The 26,092-nt window shown below is 47.4% G+C and overlaps 1 protein-coding gene across 8 annotated transcripts in view; it reads left to right on the top strand.

The window, feature by feature from the left end:
* The window catches only part of DPP8 (dipeptidyl peptidase 8), a 26,635-nt gene extending 543 nt beyond the window's left edge, over positions 1–26,092 (top strand). Inside the window, exons 1-20 of one of the 8 annotated variants that reach the window (XM_039723606.1) lie at positions 1,374–1,426; positions 3,449–3,718; positions 5,159–5,271; positions 6,159–6,332; positions 7,199–7,367; positions 8,564–8,674; positions 9,017–9,145; positions 10,631–10,692; positions 11,737–11,837; positions 13,155–13,332; positions 14,520–14,679; positions 15,430–15,509; positions 15,795–15,947; positions 16,509–16,644; positions 17,393–17,538; positions 18,038–18,184; positions 18,581–18,733; positions 20,421–20,563; positions 21,233–21,344; positions 21,908–22,254. In XM_039723606.1, the coding sequence (XP_039579540.1) occupies positions 3,460–3,718; positions 5,159–5,271; positions 6,159–6,332; positions 7,199–7,367; positions 8,564–8,674; positions 9,017–9,145; positions 10,631–10,692; positions 11,737–11,837; positions 13,155–13,332; positions 14,520–14,679; positions 15,430–15,509; positions 15,795–15,947; positions 16,509–16,644; positions 17,393–17,538; positions 18,038–18,184; positions 18,581–18,733; positions 20,421–20,563; positions 21,233–21,344; positions 21,908–22,030 (2,649 nt within the window). In that variant the 5' untranslated portion in view covers positions 1,374–1,426; positions 3,449–3,459 and the 3' untranslated portion in view covers positions 22,031–22,254. Of the gene's footprint in view, positions 1–1,373; positions 1,508–1,538; positions 1,991–3,448; positions 3,719–5,158; positions 5,272–6,158; positions 6,333–7,198; positions 7,368–8,563; positions 8,675–9,016; positions 9,146–10,630; positions 10,693–11,736; positions 11,842–12,128; positions 12,265–13,154; positions 13,333–14,519; positions 14,680–15,429; positions 15,510–15,794; positions 15,948–16,508; positions 16,645–17,392; positions 17,539–18,037; positions 18,185–18,580; positions 18,734–20,420; positions 20,564–21,232; positions 21,345–21,907 lie in introns of those variants that run through there. The other 7 variants (XM_039723605.1, XM_039723609.1, XM_039723608.1 and 4 more) reach the window with 7 other exon arrangements.

Below are 26,092 nucleotides of genomic sequence, written 5' to 3'. Positions count from 1 at the left end.
CCCACGCGGCTTTGGAATCCCTTCAGGAATGGGAACTCCACTGCTGTTCCCCACAGCCTGTGCCAATGTTCAGCAACCCTTTCTCTGAAGAAATTTTCACTGATATCCAAACTAAACCTCTCCTGGCACAACTTGAACATGTTTCCTTTATCCTGTAGCGTGTTACCTGTTCGAAGAGACTGACTCCATCTCAGCCATGACAGGAGAGGCTGATAAGAGTTTAGCAATCCTGCAGCTGTACAACCTGTTTAAACTCTTACACTGTCATTATCATGTGCCCCAGGACCTTCTGCTGGCCAAGTATTGGCACAGGTTGTCCAGACAAGCTGTGGCTGCCTCACCCCTGGAAGTGTTAAAGGCCGGGTTGGATGAGGCTTGGAGCAAGCTGATTTGGGTGGCCCTGCCTATGAGCTTTAAGATCCCTTCCAACCCACGTTATTCCATGATTCTATCATAACAAGGCTAAAAAAGGACAGCATTGACTTGTTCCTTCCAAAAAGCCCACCGCTCACTCCTCAGCAGCTCACACAAGGGCCCCTCGCCCACAGCCATCCTCATTCCAGGAGCAAATCCATTCCTTCAGCGCCATCCTGTCCTGGTCTCTCCCAGCCTCAGGGTTTTCCCTGTGAATCTCTGCTGTGTCCCTGCCCCAGCCTGGCCCTGCACGGAGGATTCCCACCCCTGCCAGCGCCTGGTGCTGTGAAGCCACCACAGAAGGTGGGGTGAGCTGCAGCAATGGTCCCAGGAGGTTTTATTTGGGAGCACGAACCCCACAGACCCTTTGGGGCAGCGTGTGGGGAAAACCAGCCCTCAGCTCCCAGTGTGACCCAGAGCTTCCACTTGCACATGCCTTTAGGAGGGAGCACCTGCAGAAAGTTATTTTATAGGGGTACAAAAAAACCATTTTGCTTTAAAAAAAGGGACTGTACTTTGCAAGGGGAAATTCAGGGGTGTGGAAACATTTGGCTGGGGCCTCACATTTCTGGAGCCTGGGGTTGTTTTGGGGGGCTCACATTGCTGGAGCCTGAGTGTGTTTTGGGGGTTCATTGCATTGTTGTGCCCGGGGTTTAACACTCATTATTACAGCTGGGAATTTCTTTCCACTGTGGGAAGCATATCAGTATAGAGTTGGCAGGAATTTTTGGGGAGGACAAAACCGCGATTTTTAAAACTGCAGGGTCCCTGTGCACTGGGGGGTTGCATGACCTGACCCCCTACATGGTGCAGTGTGTGTGTTTGTCCCTGTCCCTGTGTCCCGGTCCCCGTGCCCGGGTGGATGTCGCATCCCCGCCGCTGGTCCTCCCGGCCGGCAGGCGGCGCCCTGGCCGGGGCGGCGCGGTGCCCGCGGCCGCTCCTGGAAGCGGAAGCGGCAGCGGCAGCAGCGGCCCGGCGGGGCGGCTCGGCAGCAGCGCCGCCGCGGAGCTCCGTGAGTACCGGCGGAGCCTCGGCGGCCGGGCAGGGGGTTCCGCTCCGGGGAGGACCCCTGCGGGGCCTTGGGACTCCTGAGGTGGGCGAGAGGAGGGGGCTTGACCCGGGGTGGCCCCCCTTCCGCCCTCGGCCAGGCCTGGCCGCCGCCCCGGTCGTGGAGGGATCCCCGGGTTCTGCCCGTCTCCATCCCGCGATCTGTCCCCGGCCTTGAGGGCGCTCCGGGATCTGCCCCTGGCTGTGGAGGCTCCCCCGGGATCTGCCCCTGGCTGTGGAGGCTCCCCCGGGATAAGCTCCTGGCCGGGGAGAGCCCACCGGGATCTGTCCCTGGCCGTGGAGGGACGCCCCGAGGTCTTCTCCCGGCTGTGGAGGGTCCCCCCGCATCTATCCCCTGCCGTGGAGGGAGCCCCGCGGTCTGCCCGCCGCCCCCCGGGACGTGCCCCCGGGCATGGAGGAACCCCCGGGAGCATCCCCGGGCTGGCATTCCCGTGCCATGGCCGTTCCCACGGCTATGGGCTCGTTAACGTCTGCTGCTCTTCGGTTTCTATCCCTTTTCCTGCGAGAAGTAGGTCGGGTTAAGAAATAGCAGCATCTGGGGGTAGGTGGGGAAAGGAGGTTTTTCCTTTGTTGGAATTCTTCAGATGAAAAGAGATTTGCAGTGCAGGTTTGAAGGTTCGTTGTCAGTTCCTGACGCTCTCTCGAGCACAGCATTGCTCAGTGCATGCCTTGGACCCTCCTTCCATTTGGACGGGGCTCTTTTGTTCTGGATTTTTGTGCTGTAAATAGTGTGAGCAGAAGAAAGACCAGTGTTTGTTTTGTTTGTGTTGCCAAAGGTGAAACGAAGCTATTTGTGTTAAGAGGGGTTTGTGTCAAGGTGCAGATTGTTTCTGTTTCACTCCTTTGGGGAGATGTCTCTGCTGCTCTGGAGAGCCATGGGTGAGCCAGTCCACCAGAGAGCTGTGCCAGCTGCCCAAGCCTGTGCCTTGAGCTCCAGTGATCCTTCAGAGCCTGTTTGCTCGAGGGAAATGCTTTATTTAGGCTGTGTTAGTGTTTTGTCAGGCCAACATGCTCTGCCCCAGCAGCGTGCACCACACTTGTGCAGTCTTTCCATGCTATATATAGACACCCCCTCCCTGCCTTTGAGGATTGACAACCCTGCACCTTGGGCTCTCCAGGAATGAACTATGTGACAGGAGTTCATGGCTTGGATCCTTTTGGAGCTGCCCCCAGCTCTGGGATTTACAGTGGGAGGACTTGGTTTCCTCTTGCCAGACGTCTGGGCTGACAGTTTCAGCTCAGATACACTTTGTAAAGCCCAGCTGACTGCAGGAACAGATATCTGCTGAATTAACAGCCTGTTGGGCAGATAAGGCTTGTGTTGCAGATAAATCCATTTGGGAAATGCTTTTTTCACTGTGTCCCCTCCTGGCATTTGTAACTGGGACAATATAATAGTGGTGATCACTGCTAGAGACCCTTCTGAACTTAGTGTGAAAGGAGGTACAAACAAACCCAAGAGTTATGGGAGAGTAATGGGAATAAGGAGAAGCTGCCTAAGCCTTGTGTGTTATGTGGTCTGATGGTTCCAGATCAGCTACCAGGGTTATTTCTTCTGAGCAGCTGTGTGTCCCAGCTCTTGCTCCTCTCCTAGTCATCCCCTGTTCTGATATCAGTGTAGTGAGGTGATTTGTGGAGGTCTCAGAGGGAAAGAAGCAGGTGGGAGCTTAAAGGGGAAGAATTCATCCACTTCATGACCTAAAATGAGGGGTTGGTATGTGTGGGCATGGGAAACACAACGATAAGACTGTGGCTCCATGAAGTCTTCAGTCCCTTCTGAAAGGCTGAGTGGTGCCAGCCTGTTTTCCAGAGCAGAAAAATATTTCCTAGTTCTCTTCCTTCTGCTGTGGGTTTTATTCCCCACATGAAAGGATGGTTTTCTTAAAGCATTTTTGCTGTGGGGTGTGCTGGGAGTGTGCAGCAAGGGTTTGCTGGAGCTGAAGCTCTGCTGTTCTGTTTTTTCCAGAAAAATGCAACATGGCAGCAGCCATGGAAACTGAACAGCCGGGCCTGGAAATCTTTGAGACTGCGGGTCGTGAGGAGCAGGTCCCGAGGGAGGAGCAGCCAAAACTGGAACCTTTCTATGTAGAGAGGCATTCCTGGAGCCAGCTTCGGAAACTGCTCACAGACACACGGAAGTATCATGGATACATGATGGCAAAAGCCCCTCATGACTTCACCTTTGTGAAGAAAAATGATCCCGAAGGACCGCATTCCGATAGGATCTACTATCTGGGTGAGCTGGCTGTGACAGTGTCACTGCAGGGATTGACTGTTCCTGACAGCTGGCTGTTCCTGGCAGTTAAATCTAAAGCGATTCCAGGTCACACTTGCTGGTCAAAAGTCGTGCTTGTGATCATAATATCTCATTAAAACTTGTGAGGTAATCTCCCATGGGAGTGGCATGATTGGAGGTGACCTATTAGGCGTGGAAAAGAGCTGGGAAATGTCCTTTGGGGCATGTTCCCAAGCTGGAAGTCTGTTCAGTCCCTTTTCTGTCACTCCAAATAATACTCTCTCCAAAAGCTGTGCAGGAGCTTTATCTCCTTTCAGAGATAAAGAAACCTTTGCAGAAAGGTTTATCTCCTTTCTCTTATTACAGCTGTTGGGTGGAACCCTGTTCTCCTTCAAAGTTTCCTTCCAAAGCAGAGATTTTAAATGTAATTTTGAAAGTCCTTTGTGCCTCAGCTACCGATGGAGCAGGTTTTCCAGGAATCCTGTGGGGAATAAATAGCAGTGTACCTCAGGGGCATCTTAAAGCTCAACATTTTTGGTCTTAATAATAAAAAACTTCACGTAGTTTGTTGTTCTTGGATTCAATGCCTCACTTGTGCATTGTTTCACTAATTAATGTTCACTTGATAGAAGTGATTTGGCACCATAAGTGATACTGTGAGCAACCCCCTGAGTGGTTTGGAGCAGGCCTTGTGATGGAGGAATGCTTTTGTCAGGAGCTGCAGTAGCTGAACATAAATCCATGAAAACCTGGATTAGGGAGAGAAGGAATGGCAGAAGCAGAGGCTTAGGAGCCAGAGCCATGTTTTAGCCCCACTGCTTGCCACTTAGGCTACTTGCTTAAGCTCAGGTTTATGATTCACAGAGTCTTTGCATGTGAAGTGACACAATCAGAAAATTGCTGCTCTTTTTCCTCTTTTCAGAAGATGGGGGTCATAATCCTTGGATGATGCTGACTTCAAGCACATCTTGGGTGGGTTGAGATTGATTCCCTTAGGATGAGCTCTGGTTTCCCAAGTGCCACTTCCTGAGGTATAGATCTGGCTTGGCCTTCCCTTGGAGCACACCTGGCTCTCTCTGGGCTGGAGCCTTCAGAAATCTGAATAGCACTGAGAGAGAGGAGCAGGACAGGGGTGTTCAAACCTCCCTAAAGGTCAGTTACCTTTGAAACACAGGCTGTGTATCCCAGACGGGGGAATTGGCACAAAAGCCCTCCTTGATTTATAAAGCTTATGGAATAAAAGGGCAGTAAGAAGACACAGAGTGGTTTGAGCAGCATGGGGTAAGCCTGGGTGTGATTGTTCTCTGCCTTCTCTATGACTTGCACTTCTGTGAAGCAGGAAATTCCCAGAGAGGCTGCAGTGCAGAGACCATCAGTACTTCCACTGGGATTGTTAACAGAAAGCTAATATACTTTTTTTTCACCTCACTTTCACGGTAGCAATGTCTGGGGAGAACAGGGAGAACACGCTCTTCTACTCTGAAATTCCCAAAACCATAAACAAAGCTGCTGTCCTGCTGCTTTCCTGGAAGCCTCTTCTGGATCTTTTTCCGGTGAGTCCTGATTTCTTTCTTGCTTCAAGCATGTGGGATTTGGGGTTTTCATTGTGAAAATTTGAAGTTTATTGTCTTAAAAATATAAAGATTCTCCTTGTACATGCCAGCCCTGCAGCCATCCCAAAATGAAGCACAGCTTTCTCCTCACTGTTTAGAGTTCCATCCTCTCTGTGTGCTGGATGATTCCTTTGCTGGCAGAGATGACAAGTGCTAATTTGCATCAAGTTCTGTGCTGTGAGATCCTGGGGATTGCTGAAGGAGCCTGGAGTCTCCAATCACTTCCCTGCTGTCTTGCAGGAGAAGTGATGATTCCCCCAAGGATCAGTCAGTGGCTCCGTGACTCATGCTGGAGCAGAGGATCCCTTTCCCACTCACTGGGATGTGGATTCCCTTTTCCCTGCTGCACACAGCAAGCCTGCACCATCCCATCCCATGCACCATGGCAGGCTGGAGGAGGTGGGACAAACCCCACATGGAATGAGGTGGATTTTTCCCCATGTTATTTCCCAGGGCTGTCAGCCAGACGTGAAACTCCGGCTGTGCTCTCCTCCCACCAGACCAGTCACTGCGTGTCTGTGAAAGTGAGCAGAGCCTCTCCTGCAGATTCTAGAAATAACAGACCCTCAGTCTGAGCTCTCTTATACCAGGGAGTGTTGGGAATACTGCTGGCCCTGCTATGGGAGGAGTGGCTGTCAGTTTACAGTTGTGTGGGATCTGATCGTGGCCTACACCCACGAGTGCTGATGGCAGAGGGAAAGCAGGAGTGGGCTTCCAGCCGGCAGCAGGATTCCGGAGGAGGAGCATGTCTGCTCAGCCATCTGCTCCTGCAAGCAGGGCAAGGCACGCAGAGCAGAGGTGTTGATTGGCTTCTCTGCTGTTTTCAGGCCATCCTGGACTACGGGATGTACTCCCGGGAAGAGGAGCTGCTGCGGGAGAGGAAGCGGATCGGCACCGTGGGGATCGCCTCCTACGATTACCACAGAGAGAGCGGCACCTTCCTGTTCCAGGCAGGCAGTGGCATTTACCACGTGAAGGATGGAGGCCCCCATGGATTCACCGTGAGTTTACTCATCCTCTGTCTCTCCGCAGGACTTTGCTCTGGCAAGGACCTCCTTTGGCTTGGAGTGAGAGCAAAGAGCAGGCCATCAGCAGTTATTGCTCTGGCACAGGAAGTGACCTTGATAACCCTGGAAACAGGGTTATCCACAGGGGTGTGTTTCCATGGTTGTAGAAACTCAGATGCAAGGCTATAAGAAATGGTAAAATTGTGGCAGCAGGGCAGGACACCACATTGTTTGATTTGTCATGACTAGCAGTGTCCATAAAAAGCAACAAAAGGCTCCGTGTATTTTCATGGAGTCAGACATCACATCAGAGACAGCTTTTGTCCCTGGGCTGCAGTCTCCAGATCACTGTTCCATGGTCAGTGATGGATGTTTACACCATTTTTACACCATTTGACTGTACGTGCAAGAACAAGCAGCGTTCACTCTGCTGGTGCTGAAGCTGGCCTTTAAAGCTGAAATAATTTATTATTATAATAGATGCCTGCTGTTTGTCTAACCCTGTTGTCGGGGTAATTTACTGTATCTTGAGTTGCTTTTGGAGGACAAGGTTTCATGTTCTGCCAGCCCCTTTAGGTTTTTAAGGGAGTGCCAGGCTTCTCTACACAAGCTGCCCTCTGATTTGAGGTTGATCCTCAGCTCAGGGGAAAGAGGCCTGGTGGGACCATGGTAGAGGCACAACTTTCCCTATAAAATATCTGCATAGTATTTTTCTGTGTGTAAAGGGGGTAGATTCCTCTCTAAACATGTATTGGAAGTCAGTGTCCACACTAGTGTGGTCTTCTGAAATCCAGGTTACTCAGGGGATGTGTTCTGTGTTATACCTTACTGTGTCTCTTTTTCTTTTTAATTCCAAATAGCAACAGCCTTTAAGACCCATTCTGGTAGAGACCAGTTGTCCAAATATCCGGATGGATCCCAAGCTTTGTCCAGCTGATCCAAATTGGATTGCATTTATCCATTGCAATGACATCTGGATATCTAATATAGAATCCAGGGAAGAAAGGAGGCTGACGTTTGTGCACAATGGTAATGCATCCTGAATTCAATTCCTCTGCCTCCTCTGCACTTGTTCTTGCTAGACTGCATTGAGCAATGGCACTAAAGGTTCTCCTGAAATGGGGGTAATGGCCACTGTTTTCCACCTTGTTTGTCACATTTATAGACTTCCTGTAGTGCAGATACTGTGGGATGGTTCTTTTCCCTGCACTGTGCAATCTGGCAGAACGAGTTGTTTGTTGGGTACATATGGAAGGGCTCTTCTGAAACACAGCACATTGCTTTTCACTGGAACAGCCTTTTTTGTGTGGAGGAGCTGTGGGTGGAATAGAGCTGGAGGAAAGTTTCTGTCAGTGAAATCAGGCTGCAGAGACTTTTAGGAACAATTTAGGCCATTTCTGAATAGCACTGGGGCTTCTGCTTGCCCCTCATACTCAATAACTTAGGTTCTTACTTCTTACCCTCTTTAACTCTGTTTTAGGCATTTATTTATTTATTATTAAAGAAAGAAAATGGGAAATTGTGGATAAAACACTTCTAAAATCAATTTCATTTTGTATTTAAACTATATAATTTAAATTTTAGTCAATTGAAATTTCTGACACTTCATAATAAGGCTTTAGACTATTTAAATGCTTAATATTAAAATATTATGTAAGTACAGTAAAAATAAACTGTAGCAATGACTCCTTCTCAGATGATAATTATTTATGGAGTGCTGCTAAGTTACCTCCAGGGTAACAGGAAAAATATTGAAGCCCTATGGATATGTCATCATGTTGAGATGTTATGTAAGTCTGTTACTTTTGGTTCGTACAGTGAATGAAATATTGATGCTTTCATTTTTCTGAATGTTCATGTTTTCAGTTTCAGTTGTTCAGAAAGGTTTGGGGGTTTGATTTTCTTGAAAGTTGTACTTCCAATTCACTGAACTCAGGTAGAGAGAACATTTTCTTTCCTTGACTAATTGAGGGCCTGATTAGGTAGAAGTAAGAAGAGAGAATGGCTTTCCTTTCCTAAAAGAAGCTGCCATGTCAGAGAGGATTAAATCCTCCCTGAATACATGAACAGAGAAGGCTGGAAGCAGAAAACAAATCTGCTGAGAAGTCAGATTTATTATCGTGTAACTATTCCCTGGGGGTGAACTTGGGCTGTGTTTGGGATAATGCAGAACTGGTTTGGTTCTGCAGCACATCATGAACTAATTCTTTGGTGTCTTTTTTTAGAACTGGCCAATGTTGAGGAGGATCCAAAATCTGCTGGCGTGGCTACTTTTGTGCTGCAGGAGGAGTTTGACAGATACACTGGCTACTGGTGGTGCCCAAAGGCACAGCCCAGTAAGTGTGGGGATCCAGGGTGTCTGACAGGCCCTGTCCAGTGCAGAGCTCTCTCTTGCTCTTGCTTGTCTTTATGCAGTTTGCAAATTGTCTCCTTTGGAGCTTGTGCATCAGGGGGGCAGGTTACAGGGGCCTTGTGAGCACTGGGGGGAGAGACCTCCCTTCACACAACAGTGGTGGGAGTTGTAGGAGTCTCAGTGTTTTGCTTAATGAAACATGAGTCACAGGCTTTATTGGATTTTTCTTCAACCTTCCAATCAGCTCAGGCTCCTGAGAGAGTATTGATGCCTGCAATAAGTGATAATTCTGTTCTGTAATTCTGTAATGTTAATTCATTTACAGCACTGGATGGGGGTAAAGTTCTTCAAATTCTTTATGAAGAAAACGATGAGTCAGAGGTGGAAATTATCCATGTCACATCACCCATGCTGGAGACAAGAAGAACAGATTCCTTCCGGTACCCCAAAACTGGTGAGACCCTGAACTTACATCCCTGTTTCTGGAAGACACCTGTTTTATTCCATGTGCCTGACAGCAGTGACTCTACCAGCCTAGAGCAGAGAGGTGTTGAGCAGGCTTTGAATTGGTGTCCAGGTGGTGCAAATGTGTTTGGGGAAGCTGCTCTGGAGGCTGGGTGAGTCACTGGTGACTGTGCTGATACTGCAGCCATGGGGTTACTGAGGGCTCTGGGTGTCAGGAGTTGGCAGGAACCCTCTCTCATTGTCACTGTTTGAGCCACTCTCTGGGGTGCTGGAAGACCTGAGATGTTGAGTTGATTCTCCTTACAGCCCTGTTTTTCTGAGGGAACAGCTCCAGAATTACAGCCTTTTGGGGTTTTGGGAGGGTTTCTGTTTAGCTGCTGGCAGTGCCCTGGCAGTTCAGCTTCTGGAGGACTCTGATCTCCAGGACTGCCCTTGGACTTTGAACAGCAAATCTGTCCTGCTGCACCCTGCCAGAAAAATCACCTGTGGTCACATTGATGGTCACAGTGGATGATCTGAAGGCTTCAGCAGTGAAGGGCTGAGGGCAGGCTTGAAGTGGAGTGCCACTGGAAGCAGGAAGTGGGATTTAATCAGACCTGCTGAGGGCTGATTCACTGTCAGGTGTGGGGCAAGTTTGAACAATTCAACCCTTCTGAGATGTCCTTGCAGTCACAGCAGGACACATTGCTCAGGTAACAGTGGTTTGCTCTTTCCTCACTCCTGAAATCTTCATTTTTTGAGAAGTATCTTCTGTTTGGCTGACCTTCTCAAGCTGCAGAATTCATTCAGATCTTGTCAATTCCCCAATTCACTAGAAAAGCTTTTCCTGATTTACTACTTGTATCAAGATTAGAGAAAGGCTCAGTGTGAGGCTGGGAAGCAAGAGGTGACACCTTGTGGTTTTTTGGTGTTTGTGAACACTCAGATTTCTGAGAGTGTTTTGCCATGGCTCTATTCTATTGAAGCACAATCTATTCAATGCCAAGAAAACAAGCTAACAAAAGCCCAAGTCCCTTAAACAATATGTAGCTTTATTATCATAATGGCCCTAGTGATGGCAGTAGGTTTTTCATTTTAGTTGTTTCATTTTCACAGATGCTCTTTAGCACTGGATCACTTTCTAGGTACCATCTTGGAATAACAGCCAAACAGTGAACCAAAGCTTGCTTTGCTATCCCAGTCACTCCTGAGCATTTACATCCACCCTGGAAATGCATCCCCTGCCTGAAGGAGAGAAGACTGACTGGGGCAGTAGCGTGGCTGTTGAACTGTTTGCAGGATTACATCCTCTAAATCTCCTCACATTTGCAGTTTCTTTTTTCCCTGCCTGGTTTTGTGATGTCTCTCAGACATGCAGGGAGGCTACTTGATCAAAGAGCATTCTGCTGTTTGCCTTTTCCAGTCCTGTATGAGTAATACCACAATAATGCACAGCAAACAATTGATGCCTGACTGTTAACATCTGTTTTTATAGGTACAGCAAATCCAAAGGTCACTTTCAAGATCTCTGAAGTGACAATCAATGCAGAAGGCAGAGTAAGTCTATGTTCTGTTTGTTTGCCAAATACATTTAATTGCTGTGATTTTTTTTTTTTTTGTAAAATTCATTTTCCAGTTCTGTACAGAGAAACTTTCCTGGTTGTGATGGCTTCCTGGTTTCTCTGGGGGCAGTGCCCTTGGCTCATTCCTGTGCAGGTACTCAGTGTGCAGCAGTATTTCTCAAGGCTGTGCTTTTCTTCGCTACCACTGGTGTCTGAACTCAGCTGCAGAGCAGAGGATTGTAGGTCTGGATGGTTAGACCTTCTTGTGTGACTGATCTCTTGATTGGCTGCAGGTATTGGGAAAATTGGATTGCAAACACAGTATATCACTTTACAAAAGCATGAACATATGGAAAGAGATGAACTTTGCTTTTGCCCTGGGATGTTTTAAACAGATGCAGAAATTTCCACAGCACAGATCTGTCCAAGATCTTTGGACAGATGGGAAATTAATCTTATCAAATAGATACATTAGCAGCCATAAATTACTGGAATTCTCCCAACTCTTGAGCTACTTCAGCCATCAGCAGTCACCTGCTGGGATAGTGATGCTGATGTCAGCCAGCAAAGGCAGGGAAAGCCTTCAGGACCCTTTGGGTACCACTGGGACTTGTTCCTGGTCCCAGGGACAGATTGCAGCACTGCATTTCATGGATTAGAATCACATGGATAACTGGGTGTCATGCAGGATGTTCAGCACCTATCTATGAAAATCCTACAAAAGAGCTTGGTACAAATCACCTCCCCTTTACAGGGAGGAACTGAGAGTTCAAATTAGTTGTGAGAGATGAATGACGGGTTTGGGAGCAGCATCCAGATTTCTCTGGTCCCAGCCCTGCTGTCCTGGCAGTGTGCAGCTCTCCTGCTGTGCTGGGGTCTGGCTCCAGACAGGGTTCAGTCCCCTGTGTTGCAAAGGCTGAACAATCTAAATTGCATGAGCTGCACAGAAAAAGTCTTCTGTGTCCAGGCTCTCATCATGCATGAAAAACTGCTTGTGGGGGTTCATCTCAGTGTCACTGAATTGCTGCTTTGTCAACAGATTGCAGATGTTGTGGATAAAGAGCTAGTTCAGCCCTTCGAGATCCTCTTTGAAGGAGTAGAGTACATTGCTAGAGCTGGGTGGACGCCAGAAGGAAAATAGTGCGTATGTTAATCCTGTCTCTGCTCAGAGGGTTTGGGGTCATACAGTCAGAAGCAGATTGTAGTGGTCTCTGTCTTCTTCCACTTAAGCCTGCTTTCACTTTTACATTGCTACCAACTTGTTTGTGCAAAGGGGACCATTTTTCCAAAAGCCAAACCAGAGCCCTCCTTGTGTCTTTCTCTGCTCCCTGGCCCTACTGCTTTGGGTTTGGGCACTCGCAGCCTTTGATGTGTGTGTCCTCTCAGCATCCCTGTGAGAGAGAGTGCAGTGCTATTGTCCCCATTTTACAGATGGGGAACTGAAGCCCAGAGAGGTTAAGTGCCTTGCCATGGTCACGCAGGAAGTCTGTGGCTGAGGAGAGAAATGAGCCCAGGTCCCCCAGGCCCTAGGCTAGCGCCCTAACCACTGGACCATCCTTGCTGACCAGACTTACTGATCAGAAAACCTGCTGTAAGTGCTACTTACATTTGCATGTCATTTTAACCCTGTAGATGATGTAGTACAGTGTTTCTAACTCACCAGAAGCTTCTCCAAAAGGATGTTTCACTGAAAGGGTTGTCCAGCCCTGGCACAGGCTGCCCAGGGCAGTGGTGGAATCACCATCCCTGGAGGGACTTTAAAGCTCTGTAGATGTGGCACTTGGGGACATGCTTAGTGGTGGGCTTAGCAGTGCTGGAGGAATGGTTGGACTCGATGATCTTAAGGGTCTTTTCCAACCCAAATGTTTCCATGGTTTTCCAGAAGTGCACTCCTCCAGGTTTTGAATCTAAAGATGGCTTTCACCTTTTAAATTTCTTTCCCATCCAAATCTGAAAGAAATCCAGGGACACATTTGCTATATCATCCTGCTTTTTGCAGAATTATTGTTGGAGCTACATATAAAGCCATCAGAATATGGCAGGGGCTGCTGCTGGTCCCTTTAGGTGCCAGTGTTATTCTCTGCCAGGTGTAGATCTAACAATAGTATTTTCACAAACACCCTGAAATTTCAATTGAAATTTTTTCTGCCTCATTATTCCCTCTGATTTTTCTTTTCTCTTTCTCCCTTGAAGCACAATTCAAATCGGGGAGAACAGAATGAGTTAAACTTTTGAACTTGCAGTGCTTATGCAATATTAAAATGAAGCAAAATAAGTTCTTGTATTATGGAAGAGATTTGTTTATGTGGGTGAAATTTTGCACGTGACTTAATTTGCAATTGAATTTTCTTGACTCCCTAAAAATGCCTAGTGCTACTGAGTGTTTGCTGAGATTTTCAGACCTGTGCCATACTCATGGTTGCATGTCATTTTCTCTAATATCTGTGTCCTCAACAGCATCTGGTCCATCTTGCTGGATCGCTCCCAAACTCGGCTTCAGATAGTCCTGATCCCTCCTGCATTATTCATCCCCACAGAAGATGATGCAATGGAAAGACAGAAACTTATTGATGCTGTACCAGATTCTGTTACACCTTTCATTATTTATGAAGAAACGACAGATATCTGGATAAATGTAAGAATTTGAATTTCAGCCTTCTCTGACAGTTTGTAGCACTCGAGCACCATTGATGTTACTGTGCTGCCAAGGGGAGTGATCCCATCTTGCAAGTTCTGTGCATATTCAGTGCTTCCTGCTGTAAAAAACAGGATGCAGAGAACAGATTTGGGATGTGAAAACAGACCTGCTGTGCTTGAGTTGATGCAGAACTCAGAGGAGCAGAGCCCCAGGCTCTGGGTGTTCCCAGGTAGCCCCTTCCCCACAGTGTCACTGTGTCACTGGCACTCTCCAGCTTATTGGTGCCAGTTGTTAGCACCAGCAGTGCCACCAGGTGAAATATCCTCTAGGCAACAAAAATGGATCAAGGTGGCACTGGGTGAACAGTCCTGAGAGTCAGCTAACAGACACTGAACCTCTCCTGAACTACATCTAGTCTGGTGGAACAGATTAAGGGGGTGATGTTCTGGGAGGTGAGCTGCAGGGCCTGTGCTGAGAGCAGTCATGGGTGTGCCTGGTCCCTGCTGTAGTCTGTGCTTCTCCTCACACTGCTGCACATAAAGGTCCCTGTCTCTGCAGTGACATCCCGTTGGAGGTGTGCCTGGGAGCATCAATCACTGGCACATAGTTGCATCTTTCAGCACAGAGCATTTGCACAAAGCCTTCCAGTGAATGGTCACTATATTGTTCTCTTAGATACCACATTCTCTCCTTAGTGTTTGGATTCAGGATGGTGCAGTGAGTTTCCCTTTCTCCATTATTTTTACTGTCTGAAGTGGTTTTTGACTGGCAGCTCATACTGTGAAGAAAAATGTCCCTTGAAGCAAGAGCTGGCATGTTGATAAGTGGGAAGATGATGTCAGTTCATCATTCTTTGAATAATCCTTCACTTGGAGGCAGCACAGGACAGAGGTCTGCAGAGCTGGATCCATCTCTGTGTCTAAGCTGAAGGGCAGGTGCAGAAAAATTTAATTATTTTGGTGACCAGAATATAGAGTTAGACTGGCAGAAAGCTTGGAGATGCAGGGATGTGGCACTGGCTGCAAACCCCCCTGGCTCCAAGTGTGACTGCTTCTCCCAGTAAGGGACAGTGCTGCACAACCTGGACTGTGTGGTCTGTGTTGAGCAGCAGGAGGAACATATCTTGTGTGACTGCAGTGCCAGAGTCCTGCTGATAACAACAATCCACTGCTTTGTCTCCTCAGATCCACGATATCTTCCATGTCTTCCCTCAAAGCCACGAAGATGAGATAGAGTTCATTTTTGCCTCCGAGTGCAAAACAGGCTTCCGGCACCTGTACAAGGTCACGGCGGTGCTGAAGGAGAGCAAGTACAAACGGTCCTGTGGAAGCCTCCCTGCTCCCAGTAAGGGCAATTTACTGCTGCTTTCATTGGGCATTTGTTGCTGACCAGTGAGGAGATAAATGTCCTTCCAGCTGGCAGGAATTATGGTCTTATTGGAAACTTCTGCTGTTATTTAGGAAAGCACTTCAGTGCACAGTCATTCCTCTGGAAATTGTACAGGGATTATTCTGTTTTCAGCGTGCCTTAGTTTTAACCCTGATCCTTCCTTATGGACTAGAGGGAAAAGTTTCCAAAAACCAGATGGGAAACAAGCTCCCTGTGATACTGTGAGGCTTTTCCTCCTCGCTGCTGGAACTTGGTCTTGCTCAGATGCAGGAAATTGCTGTGTGCAAAGCTCCCAGAGTGGTTTTTTCCACAGCATGTGTTCTTAAATTCACAGTTTCATGCTGTGATACTTAATTTACTTAGTGTGTGTTGAAGGCACCTACTGACCTCTGTATGCACAAAAAATATGCCTAATTTTACTAGAGGTCCTAGCTTCATGCAACTGTTGTGGGTCTTTTTCCCACATAGCATTATGTCTTGGGCTGATTAGATTTCTCTGAATGTATCTGGCTTCTTTTCCTTGCTAAATCTCCCTCATTCTAAGGGAAATGAAATCATTTTATGAAAGCAGAGTTCTTGCAAAACTCAGTTTTTGACACCTCATATTTCCTTTGCCTGCCCGTTGTTCAGTATAAAACCTTTCTTTCTGTGCAAGTGATAAAATATTTTTAGAAATAAAAATCTCTGTACATTGGCTATTTGCAGGTGACTTCAAGTGCCTCATCAAAGAGGAGATAGCAATTACCAGTGGGGAATGGGAAGTGCTTGGCAGACATGGATCCAACGTAAGTCTTGCTCTTGCTTCATGGATATCCTGTCACACACACTGCAGGGAGGGAAGGAATGGTCCCCAAATCAGTGCTCTTCTAGCTCTGAGCTGGGTGAATTCTTTGATCACTTGAATCAAACTGACAGAGTTGTAGACAGTGAGAACAGTTGTTTGGTTCATCCCTTGCAGGTTGCTGGGCTCCACCTCACCATTATGGAAATGGGACAGGAGGGATTGGGGGAGACTTTGGGGTGGTAGAACTGGATATTGAGGGATGTGCTGTTTGTTTTGTTCCTGACAGATCTATGTGGATGAAGCCAAAAAGCTGGTGTACTTTCAAGGCACAAAAGACTCACCTCTGGAGCATCACTTGTACGTTGTTAACTACGAGAGCCCCGGGGAGGTGAAGCGCCTGACGGAGCGCGGTTACTCGCACGCCTGCTGTGTCAGCCAGGTACCCGTGCCTGCAGGGCTGGCTGGGCTGCTCTGCCTTAGCCCAGGCTCATCCTGTCACTCAGCAAACAGGGCAGTATTGATATATAACAAAAGCAGGTTTTAGGCTGTGCTGTGCCCTCCTGTGTGTTGTACAGTCAGTGTGTAAAACCACCCTGGAAAGCAGATTTGACCTCCCGGTTCTGTTGCTCTCTAGCTCACTTCAGGCAAAAGGAGCTGGGATGAATTGTTTGAAACTCTTTGAGCCTGACTCCCTGCCTGCAGTGGGCTAGAGAGCAATCACCAGAGGAGATGAGCCTGAGCAGCACTGGGTGGAGTTCCAGCTAGGAATTCATGGCCCAGAAGAAGGTGTGTGACAAGCTCCTCATGCCGCTCTTTAATTTTCAGGTGTATCTTTGGGTTTGGAGTGTTAAGGACTGTAGTGTTTCAGAGGCAAAATTGCTCAAATTTCTGATCTAATTCGATCCTTAAGCATCTTCTGAAAGATCTAAATGCAAAAGAAGTGATCACTTGCTTGTGGCTGTGCACCAAGGAGTTCGAGGCACATTCTTTTTCTCCCCAGGACTGTGACATGTTCATCAGCAAGTACAGTAATCAGAAGAACCCCCACTGTGTGTCACTATATCGGCTGACAGGGTCAGAAGATGATGCAGCTCACAGGACTAAGGAATTCTGGGCTACCATTTTAGATTCTGCAGGTAATGGCATGAGTGAGGAACAGGACAAGGACAAGCAGGATCACAGGGTAAAAGATATCCCAACATATGCTTGCTTGAGATTTGCAGTTGTGGCTGACCAGTGTTGTCTATGAAACTCAGGTTTGTGTGAGGAGTTCTGTGAAGTACAGGAGGGACATTTTCAGCTCAGCAACAAATGGATATAAACAGACCGTGAGGGAATTTAGAGTGGAAATTACCAATTTTCTCCTGCCAGTTTTAGTTCAGGGAGGGATTTAAGTGCACTCACTTGCTCTGTGTGATGTGCCTGCTAAAGAGTGTGTTCCTGGGGAGGGAGGTGCACTTCTTAAATAGTGTGTGCTGCTGCCTACTCGTGTCTTCATGAGACAGCTCTTGGGCTATAATCTTCTACTGGATCTCTGTTGCCTTTCATTTCTCCTTACCTGAGGCATACTCCATGTCCTGTGCTTTCCATGTGTTAATGTAGGGAGTCCTAAGTGGGATTAGGAAGGGATGGGACATCTGTAATGGCTGTGTCAGGGGAGAAGAGTCACTGTCATTCACAGGAGAGCAGGGATGGGAATGTGATAGGGCTCACCTAGGGCTGGGGCATTGCCAGTCTGTGCCTGGATCCAGCCACACCCAGTGGAAAGTGTGGGAGAGCTCCACTGGGATTGCAGTGGGACTGGTGACAGGACAGTGGTGCAGCAGAGCTGTGTTGCTCATCCATTCCTGTTAAAACCAGGCTCTCTGTTCCCTCCCATGGCAGGTCCTCTTCCTGATTACATTCCCCCTGAAGTGTTCTCCTTTGAGAGCTCCACGGGGTTCACACTGTATGGAATGATGTACAAGCCCCACAACCTGCAGCCTGGGAAGAAGTACCCCACAGTGCTCTTCATCTATGGAGGCCCTCAGGTGAGTTGGTGAGCAGTGGGATGGGCTGGCAAGGATCACTCCACTGCTCTCCTGCAGGAGCACTTCCTGCTCTGTGCTGAGGGCAGCAGGTGGCATTTTGCCTGTTTGGTGAGTAGATGCTTGGCCAAAGGTGCTGCAAGGATTCATTGTTCCCAGGTCATGGATCCAGGCACTGCCACTTGTCTGAGGACAGGTATGGAGTAGCAGAGCTGGAACTGGGAGAAAAAGGATTCAGGTAGTCCTTGTTCCCAGTTGTGTCTCCTCTTCCTCTCCAGTTGCCTCACTGAGCTCTTCATACCTGTGACACAGAATGGCTTGTTTTACTGGGAGAAGAGTTTATTGCATAGCAGGGAGAGGGAATCCTGCATTAGGGAGTAGGGACCTTGAAAACTTTACATTATAAAATTGTTTAAATCATTTAAGAGATGGTAAATGTAAATTAAATCTGAAATTGGATTAAGAGGTGACCTCTGGATTCTGTGCTGCTCTGGTGTTCCAGGTACAGCTGGTGAACAACCGGTTTAAGGGAATCAAGTACTTCCGACTGAACACCCTGGCCTCTTTAGGCTATGTTGTTGTTGTCATTGACAACAGGGGCTCCTGCCACCGAGGGCTGAAGTTTGAAGGAGCCTTTAAATACAAAATGGTAAGTGGGCCCTGAGCCTGGCTCTGTTCTCCAGAGATGGGTTTGAGTGCCAGTGTTACCAGCACTGAAGGAGCCCAGCACTGCCTGTGTGACACTCCTGGGGTTTGGGGACAGGAAGTGTGTATAGGTGAGAGTTGAGGGAGGAAAGATGCTTGATGTGGGAAAGATAAAATGTCATGGTTTGAGGTTGTGAACCAGCTACAACCTAACACAGGGTGGTTCATAACAAGGCTGTAACTCCTCACAGATGAAATTTGCAGCTCACTGAAGCAGGGCAGTTGTATTCTGAGCATGGATCACTCCTGAGTACCAAAGCTCTGAAGGTGGTTACCTTGGGCAATCCTGAGAATGTAACTTTTGCCTGTAACTAACAGAACTTTGTCTCTGCCCTGCCAGGGACAGATAGAAATCGATGACCAGGTGGAAGGGCTGCAGTATTTGGCATCACAGTACGACTTCATCGACTTGGAGCGTGTGGGCATTCACGGCTGGTCCTACGGAGGCTACCTCTCCCTAATGGCTTTAACACAGAGGTCAGATATCTTCAGGGTATGTTCATGCATTGAGTACTTCCTCTGGTGGTGCAGACAGAATTTTTCCTTTAGTTGTGTGACTTCCATGGGTGGTGACAGCACAAAAACCTTGGAGTTTGTTCTAGACAAGTTAGGACACAGTGCAATGGCTGTTTTCTTCAACACTCTTCTGTCTGGGTGGCTTCAGAGAGAAGTTACTTTTCTAGCAACTGTTGGACTGCTGAGCTTGCAATGACTTAGCTGTGCTCCTGTACCTCTGCCTATCAGCTTATCTGTGCAGAAGGTACCTCAGGTACCTTAGGGCTGTGTCAGCTGCTGTCCACTTTGTGCCAGCTGAGCTCTTTGTGTTGTGAACCAGGTAAGGGAAACGATCCTGGTGAAAAACAACACCTCCTTCTCATCCTCTTTTTAGCTCTGAGAGTAGTTCCTTTGCAGACTGATCTATTCCCAGATCAAATTGCCCATGCTGCTGCACAGCAGTGTGTTTTGAAGCATCCAGGATGACAGCCTGAGGATGGGGAGAGGTATTGGAAAGAGGTTCTTGTGCCTGTCTGACTTTAGATCACTGTAATAAACAGCCAGACTGCCTTTGGGTAGAGGTGTGGGAAGAGCTGGTTATTGCCCTTGAGATGTGTTTTGTTCTTTGTGTTTTTAAGTCCAACCTTAATATTACTGGGATGTTTAATAATTGTTTGCCACAATCCTTAACACTTGTGGTTTTTTTACCTTTACAAGCACCTGCCTTGCAAAGGGGCAGAGGGGTTTTATGGTGGGTTTGTTTTTGTTTTTTTTCTGCAGCCTCTCTGCAAGCTGGTGGTAGCTGTGCAGGGTAGTTTGTGGAATCCTAGGGAGCTGTTTCTGTTAGACATGCAAATGGCCCCAAACCCACAAAACCTCACAGAATGCACTTCCCTCAGCATCCCTTGCAGGGGGTATATTTAGAGTTGTTTCCAATTTACCTGTAGGCTCTTCCTGGTTTCCAGCACACATGGATCATAGCTGAGCTGTGCTGTGTGTGAACTGGGGCAGGGACAGCAGGATTGCTTTGCTCCTTCCACAGTTACAGTGGGATGAAGCCGTGGGAGGGAGGGACATGGCCAGCTCAGGGGGCAGTGCTGTCACTTCCAGCTCGGGGGGCAGCGCTGTCAGTGCAGCTCAGGGGGCAGCGCTGTCAGTGCCAGCTCAGGGGGCAGTGCTCTCCCTCCCAGCTCAGGGGGCAGGGCGCTCACTCCCAGCTCAGGGGCAGTGCTGTCCCTGCCAGCTCAGGGGGCAGTGCTCTCCCTCCCAGCTCAGGGGGCAGGGCGCTCACTCCCAGCTCAGGGGCAGTGCTGTCCCTGCCAGCTCAGGGGGCAGTGCTCTCCCTCCCAGCTCAGGGGGCAGGGCGCTCACTCCCAGCTCAGGGGCAGTGCTGTCCCTGCCAGCTCAGGGGGCAGTGCTCTCCCTGCCAGCTCACGGGCCGTACTGTCAGTGCAGCTCAGGGGGCAGCGCTGTCAGTGCCAGCTCAGGGGGCAGTGCTGTCACTCCCAGCTCGGGGGACAGTGCTGTCCCTGCCAGCTCAGGGGGCAGTGCTCTCACTCCCAGCTCAGGGGCAGTGCTGTCAGTGCAGCTCAGGGGGCAGTGCTCTCACTCCCAGCTCAGGGGGCAGTGCTGTCCCTGCCAGCTCAGGGGCAGCGCTGTCAGTGCCCTCTCTGTGGCCCTGGCAGGTGGCCATAGCTGGAGCCCCCGTCACGCTGTGGATTTTCTACGACACGGGCTACACGGAGCGCTACATGGGCCACCCCGAGCACAACGAGCAGGGCTACTACCTGGGATCCGTGGCCATGCAGGCTGAGAAGTTTCCTTCTGAGTGAGTTTGATTCTAGCTCTTGTCTTCTTTTTCCTACCAGGAAAGTTCAAGCCTCACAGACATATTTTTATCTCCCTGTTTTTGGTATTTCTCTAATCACAAAGGCTCACATTAAATAATATTTAAAAAAAACCCCAACAATACCCAACACTAATAAACTTAATATTCAAATGAACATTTGCATAATTACAGACCATTTCATGTAAGCCCTTTTATAGTATATTTTATGTCTAAAGAAATTACAAACATGTCTTCAATTTGATTAGCACTTTAGAACTACATTAATCTAAACAAAAATCAGTTAATTGGGATGTTTTTGTATGTTCTGAGGCTGGCTCAGCAGTGCAAAACGGGGCCATGGGCTTTCTTGCCAAATAGTTGAAATCAGCAAGGTGTAAGACCTCATATTGTCCAAGCTATGAAGCATTGCTGAGAAATAAATAAGATATTCAGATAAAATGTCTGACTATAATATGCATGTGCAGGAAGAACTTTCAGAGGAGTAAGGAGCAGGTTTGAGAAATGTGTCTATCCAGAGCAGTTTACAACTGTGAAATTACTGCTTTCAATGCAAACACTCTTTTCTGGGGAGTGTTTTTGTAGGGATGTGTGTGGACTGTGAAATGAGTGGGATGCTGTCTAGAGCTGTTTGTCTCTTGCTTTTCCCAGACCAAACCGTTTGCTGCTGCTGCACGGATTCTTGGATGAGAACGTTCACTTTGCACACACCAGTATTTTGCTCAGCTTTTTGGTGAGAGCTGGGAAACCCTATGACCTACAGGTAAGGCCAGAACCAGGGTCTAAGGGTAATAATGTGTGTGTCTTGAAGGAGTCCAGCATTGGAGCTTGTGCCATGGCTGTGCTGGACACCTTGGAATTCTAGGGTAAAATTGTAGCATTTGAGCCAAGCATTTTTTAAAGGTTAATATTTTATGAAATAACAAAAATAAAAATGGGCAAATAAGCAGTTTAGGCTGTTCCTGAGGAGATCTGCAGCTGGAAGGCAGTGCAGCAGTGCTCATGCAGCATGGAACAAGGTTCTGCATTTAATTAAACCCTGCTGGCTCAGTGCAGGTGGAGCCCAGGGGTCCCACACCACACTGCACAAGTGGGAATGTGCTCTGGCCAGGAGCTGCCTCTGCTCAGCCAGGCTGATCCTCTCCAGCACAGCTGGATCCCAGTGGGCTCTCCTGGGTTCAGGCAGTGGAGGATGAGGTGTGTCAGTTCAGGTGCAGACTTAATGCAGGAACATTACATGGACATTTGGAATGTGGCTCTGGGACTGATTTAATTATTGGCACCTTCAACTCCTGTGGATATTGACGAGTTTATTTTACATTTCAGATCTACCCTCAGGAGAGACACAGCATCAGGGTCCCTGAGTCGGGGGAGCACTACGAGCTGCACCTGCTCTATTACCTGCAGGAGAACCTGGGCTCTCGCATCGCTGCCATGAAGGCCATGTGACTGACCTCAGAACTCTGCTCCAAGCTGCTCTCCAGACAGGGAGGTGTAGGAAACTAGAGAAAATAGAATGGAACGTTGCTTTCTGGTGCCTGCCACACGTACACACCCTCACAGACACTTTTTTAAAAGTAAATTTGGTGCCATACGGGAAATTAAAGTACGGTCTAATAACTTTAGTTATTAAACTTTAAGTTTAAGCTGTAAATAAAATCAAATGTCTGTGGTATAATACTGTACCATGGGTGTTCTCTTGGGGAACGAGCTGAAACTGAAAATAACGTACTTCTACAGCACCAGATCTTCACTTTTTAGAAGAATTATGGCATAATTGATGTATTTTTACAGTGTGTTCCTTGGTATCTTATTACATTATACTGAATGATTTACTCACTACATGGCAAGAGTTTACCTGAATGGTTACAACTTTTATTAATTTTAAATGCTATCATATAGCTTTTATGCTTTGTGAAAGCGATGTGTCTCACTCTTTAGAAGGTTGTCACAAGTTGGACACATCTCCTGTCTAGATGTTAATTGTTTTTTAAGAAGAAAGACTTTTAAGCTGCCTCTTAACATATTTAAAGTTTGGATTAAGATCAGTTGATGCCAGGTTCTTTGATTCCTTCTCCCCTAGGATAAATCATTCTCTTTTCTTCCAGCAGCTTGAGAACCTATCCTGATTGTACTTGATTTCAGTGGAGAAGTGAATTAATACTTTACTGTGATATGGGCATAACAATCTTTTATTCTGAGGTGCAGACTAACTTAAGTTAAAAATGAGAAACTGTAAACTTTCAAACAAGCTTCAAAGTGCATCCAGTTGAGATTTCTCCCTGATGTTCACTCTGGAGCTGGGTTTGCAATACTCCTTCCTCACCCTCACATCAGCATGATATTGGCATATGCATCCTGTTACAGTGTAGACATTCAATACTCTAATTCCAGGGTCTGCATAGTGTGTGTAGGGAGACCTTACATGTGAGGCAATATGAGCTGTTCTGTTGAATTTCCTCATGTATGAGGGGCTATTTCCCAGGCTCATGCCCTGTCCAGTCCCCTGTTCCTGGGTCCTTTCTAGCACTACTGTGCATGATGATGATGCTGTCTTTGAGAACCCCTTTCTGTACAGCTTCAGGTAACCCTCAAGGAATTGCAGTCCCAGTTGTGTTTTTGCTACTGAGGTTTTAACTAAGCAGCAGGCTTGGCTGAAAAGCATAAGTGTGTGAAGGCACTTTTAACTGGCAACAGGTAATTTAGGTTAGAAATCCATAGAAAATTGTTCTCTCTGATCCAGAAAATTCTCCCTTTGGGTCTTGCCTCTGAGATTCTGATAAGTTTTAATGGTTTTCTTAGAAACCCAAGAACTTCCTTTCTGTTTTGGTCCTAGAGAGAAGCAGAGCATGATTTTCTTTTCATCTGCTGAAAATCTGGAATCAGTCTTTCTGCTCTTAGAACTCCACATGTTGCAGCCTTGTAGTTTCCTTGATTTTGTACTGTTCAGCTTGATCCCAGAGCTCTGGGATTTAGCAGAGTCTGGCTGTATCAGATCAAACTGCATCATTTGTCAGTAAACAGCTGGGCATGTGCACCAAAGCAAGGGGAGCTGGGGCAGTTCCACACTCCTAAAAGCCGTGTGTGAGACAGGATCTGGTTTTTGGGATGCACAAAGGAGCCAAAGCCAGCAGGCTGCAGGGAGTTTCCTCCGCAGTGGGGAGTCTTGGTTTGGGCTGTTTGCTGGTTTTCAGGCCCAAGTGGATCAGTTAAAACACCATGAGCAGGTCAATAAGGGGTTGATTTTGGGAAGGGCGTGGCAGAGAAGGAGCCCAGCTCCAGGAATGTCTTTTCTTTGTGGTTAATTGTGGCTGAAGCCAAGGCAGCATCCCTGGGACTGTGTTACAGCCAGCACCAAGAGAGCAGCGCAGGTGCAACACAACAGTGGGTAGAGACAAAAATAAGCTGTTCCTCTGCAATTCCATTGTGTTCCCAACGTGTTTATGCTGTATTATATATACATATATCTATATCTGTTCATATATACATATATGTATAAAATTACCCATGGATAGTATTCGCCTTTTCCAAGGTTGTTTATATTTTGTTCAATATTAAATTAACTTGCTTTTTTGGGGTGTTTTTGTTCTTTTTCTAGAGGTGATTACCCTTGAATGTAAATGTATATGATTTTTAAGATGAAATTGATCCTTTTGTTTAAAAAACAGAACAAAAATGGCCTTCATCAAACAGTGCTTTTCTGGGGGACTGAAAAACTAAACATTATGTGAGTAAACCAGGCTGGGTTTGGATTTGAGGCAGGATGTGATTATAAGTGCTGACATAGAATTTTTAATAATACATCCTTCCACTGTTTAAAATATATACATCAAAAAGCTATTAAAGTACAATATACTGTAACTGCTCTGTTTTGCAACGTGAATTATGGATTCTTTCTTTCCTACCATTTTCTTTTCTTTTCACTGTAGTTAAGCACTTTAAGACCCCGTGCTCTCTTATCCTGTGGAAGTGCTGGAAGGATTTATCACCAGAGTTTTGTAGTTCTTGCAAAAGAGATGCCTTAGATGAAGTCTGATTCCAGCTAAATCCCCAGTGGAGAAAGGCCCCGTTGTGATCGAGACTGCAGAGGTAGGAAGGTGTTAGTGCTGAGGGACTTTGCATCCTTATTTTTGGGGAGAGTGGTATTCCTGCACCTCATATGGTGAAGTGTTGGCCTGGCCAAGGAGCAGGACAAGGCTGTACCTTACAGTCCTGGAGATGGGAATGTCACTCAAGGAGGTTTCCAGCCAGTCAGATATTTGGGATTGTACTTGGTCACTTCCTGCATGTTAAAAAATCTCTTGGGTAAGAGATTTTAAGCAGAACTGGTGAGATCCTGGGGGAGCACATGCAAGGGAGGTTGTGGAGCAAAAGGGTGTGAGGAGGAGCCTTTGCTGTGGCTCCCAGACCAGAGGTTGGTATGTCCCTGTGAGGCCCCTCTGCCTTCCAGAGGCTCTGTGTCTGCCCTGCTCTGAGCAGAAGCAGGACTGAGCCTTCCTTGCATGGTGGATATTTAGTTGCACAGGTGTCTTTGAGATGAATGTCTTCATATGTTTAAAAACATAAATGAAATATGGGGATCTGAGTGCTGAGATACCGAAGTTATGGCGTGTTGATGCAGGCAGTTTCCTGTCTTTTGAGGTGCTTGGGTTTGGTTGTGTTTGTTCTGGTGAAAGCACGTTCTTTCACCCCATTTTAGTGCAGCTTCCAGTGATGCCTTGTCAGTGTGGGATGTGCAGAGCTGTTGGGTTTCACCCCCACCTCCTTTTTATTCAGAACACAGTAAAATTAGTATCTGCCCGGAACTGCTTAATTTTTTCTAATTCAATGGAAAAATGAGCTCAAAGCACCAAGCAAAGCTTTGAAAATAACTAACTTCATTTTATTAGAATGGAAAATGCATTCCCTGCTTACTAGTGGCATTTGGAAATAGGCTATGGAAAAACTTTCTGAGTGGGATAGTGTAGTAATGCTTTAACCCTGGAGAACCTGTGCCTGAACCTGGGTAGGAAATGATGGAGAGTTCTCATACTCCAAGTTCCAACCCATTTTTCCTGCCAGGAGAAGTGGGCTGTGCTCCTGCTGTGTGTGTCTGTGTGTCCGGCTGTCCTGCTGCTGCTGTGACACCCAACCCCTGCCCAGGCAATAACAGAGTTTGAGCAAGGGAAGCATTGGCCAGGTGAGGGCCCTGCCTTGGGCTGCCCGTTTCCTTCAGTGCCAGAACCCTGCAGAGACTTTCCCTGTGCCCCCGTGGAAGGGGCAGAGGGCTCTTCCTGCGGTTTTTCCTTGGCTGTTGCACGCAGGAGAAGTTCAGGTGTTGAATTGGAGAACATGAAGTGCCTGCTGTTTGCGTTAACAAAATTGCATGTCTCACTCCAGTGGGTTTATTGGGCTCCCTCCCTCCCCCTCCTGAGCTCCATGGCTTTTAATCATGTAAAGTGGAGACATTAGTTTTGCTGCGTTTTATTACAAAACCTTTGTTGCAATAAAGATGCTGCTAAATAAATTGAA

Source organism: Passer montanus, unplaced genomic scaffold (genome assembly GCF_014805655.1).
Source record: "Passer montanus isolate IOZ18808 unplaced genomic scaffold, ASM1480565v1 scaffold5, whole genome shotgun sequence".
NCBI lineage: Eukaryota > Metazoa > Chordata > Aves > Passeriformes > Passeridae > Passer > Passer montanus.
The sequence above is the reverse complement of the archived record's forward strand: the minus strand, read 5'-3'. Positions and strand labels throughout refer to the sequence as shown.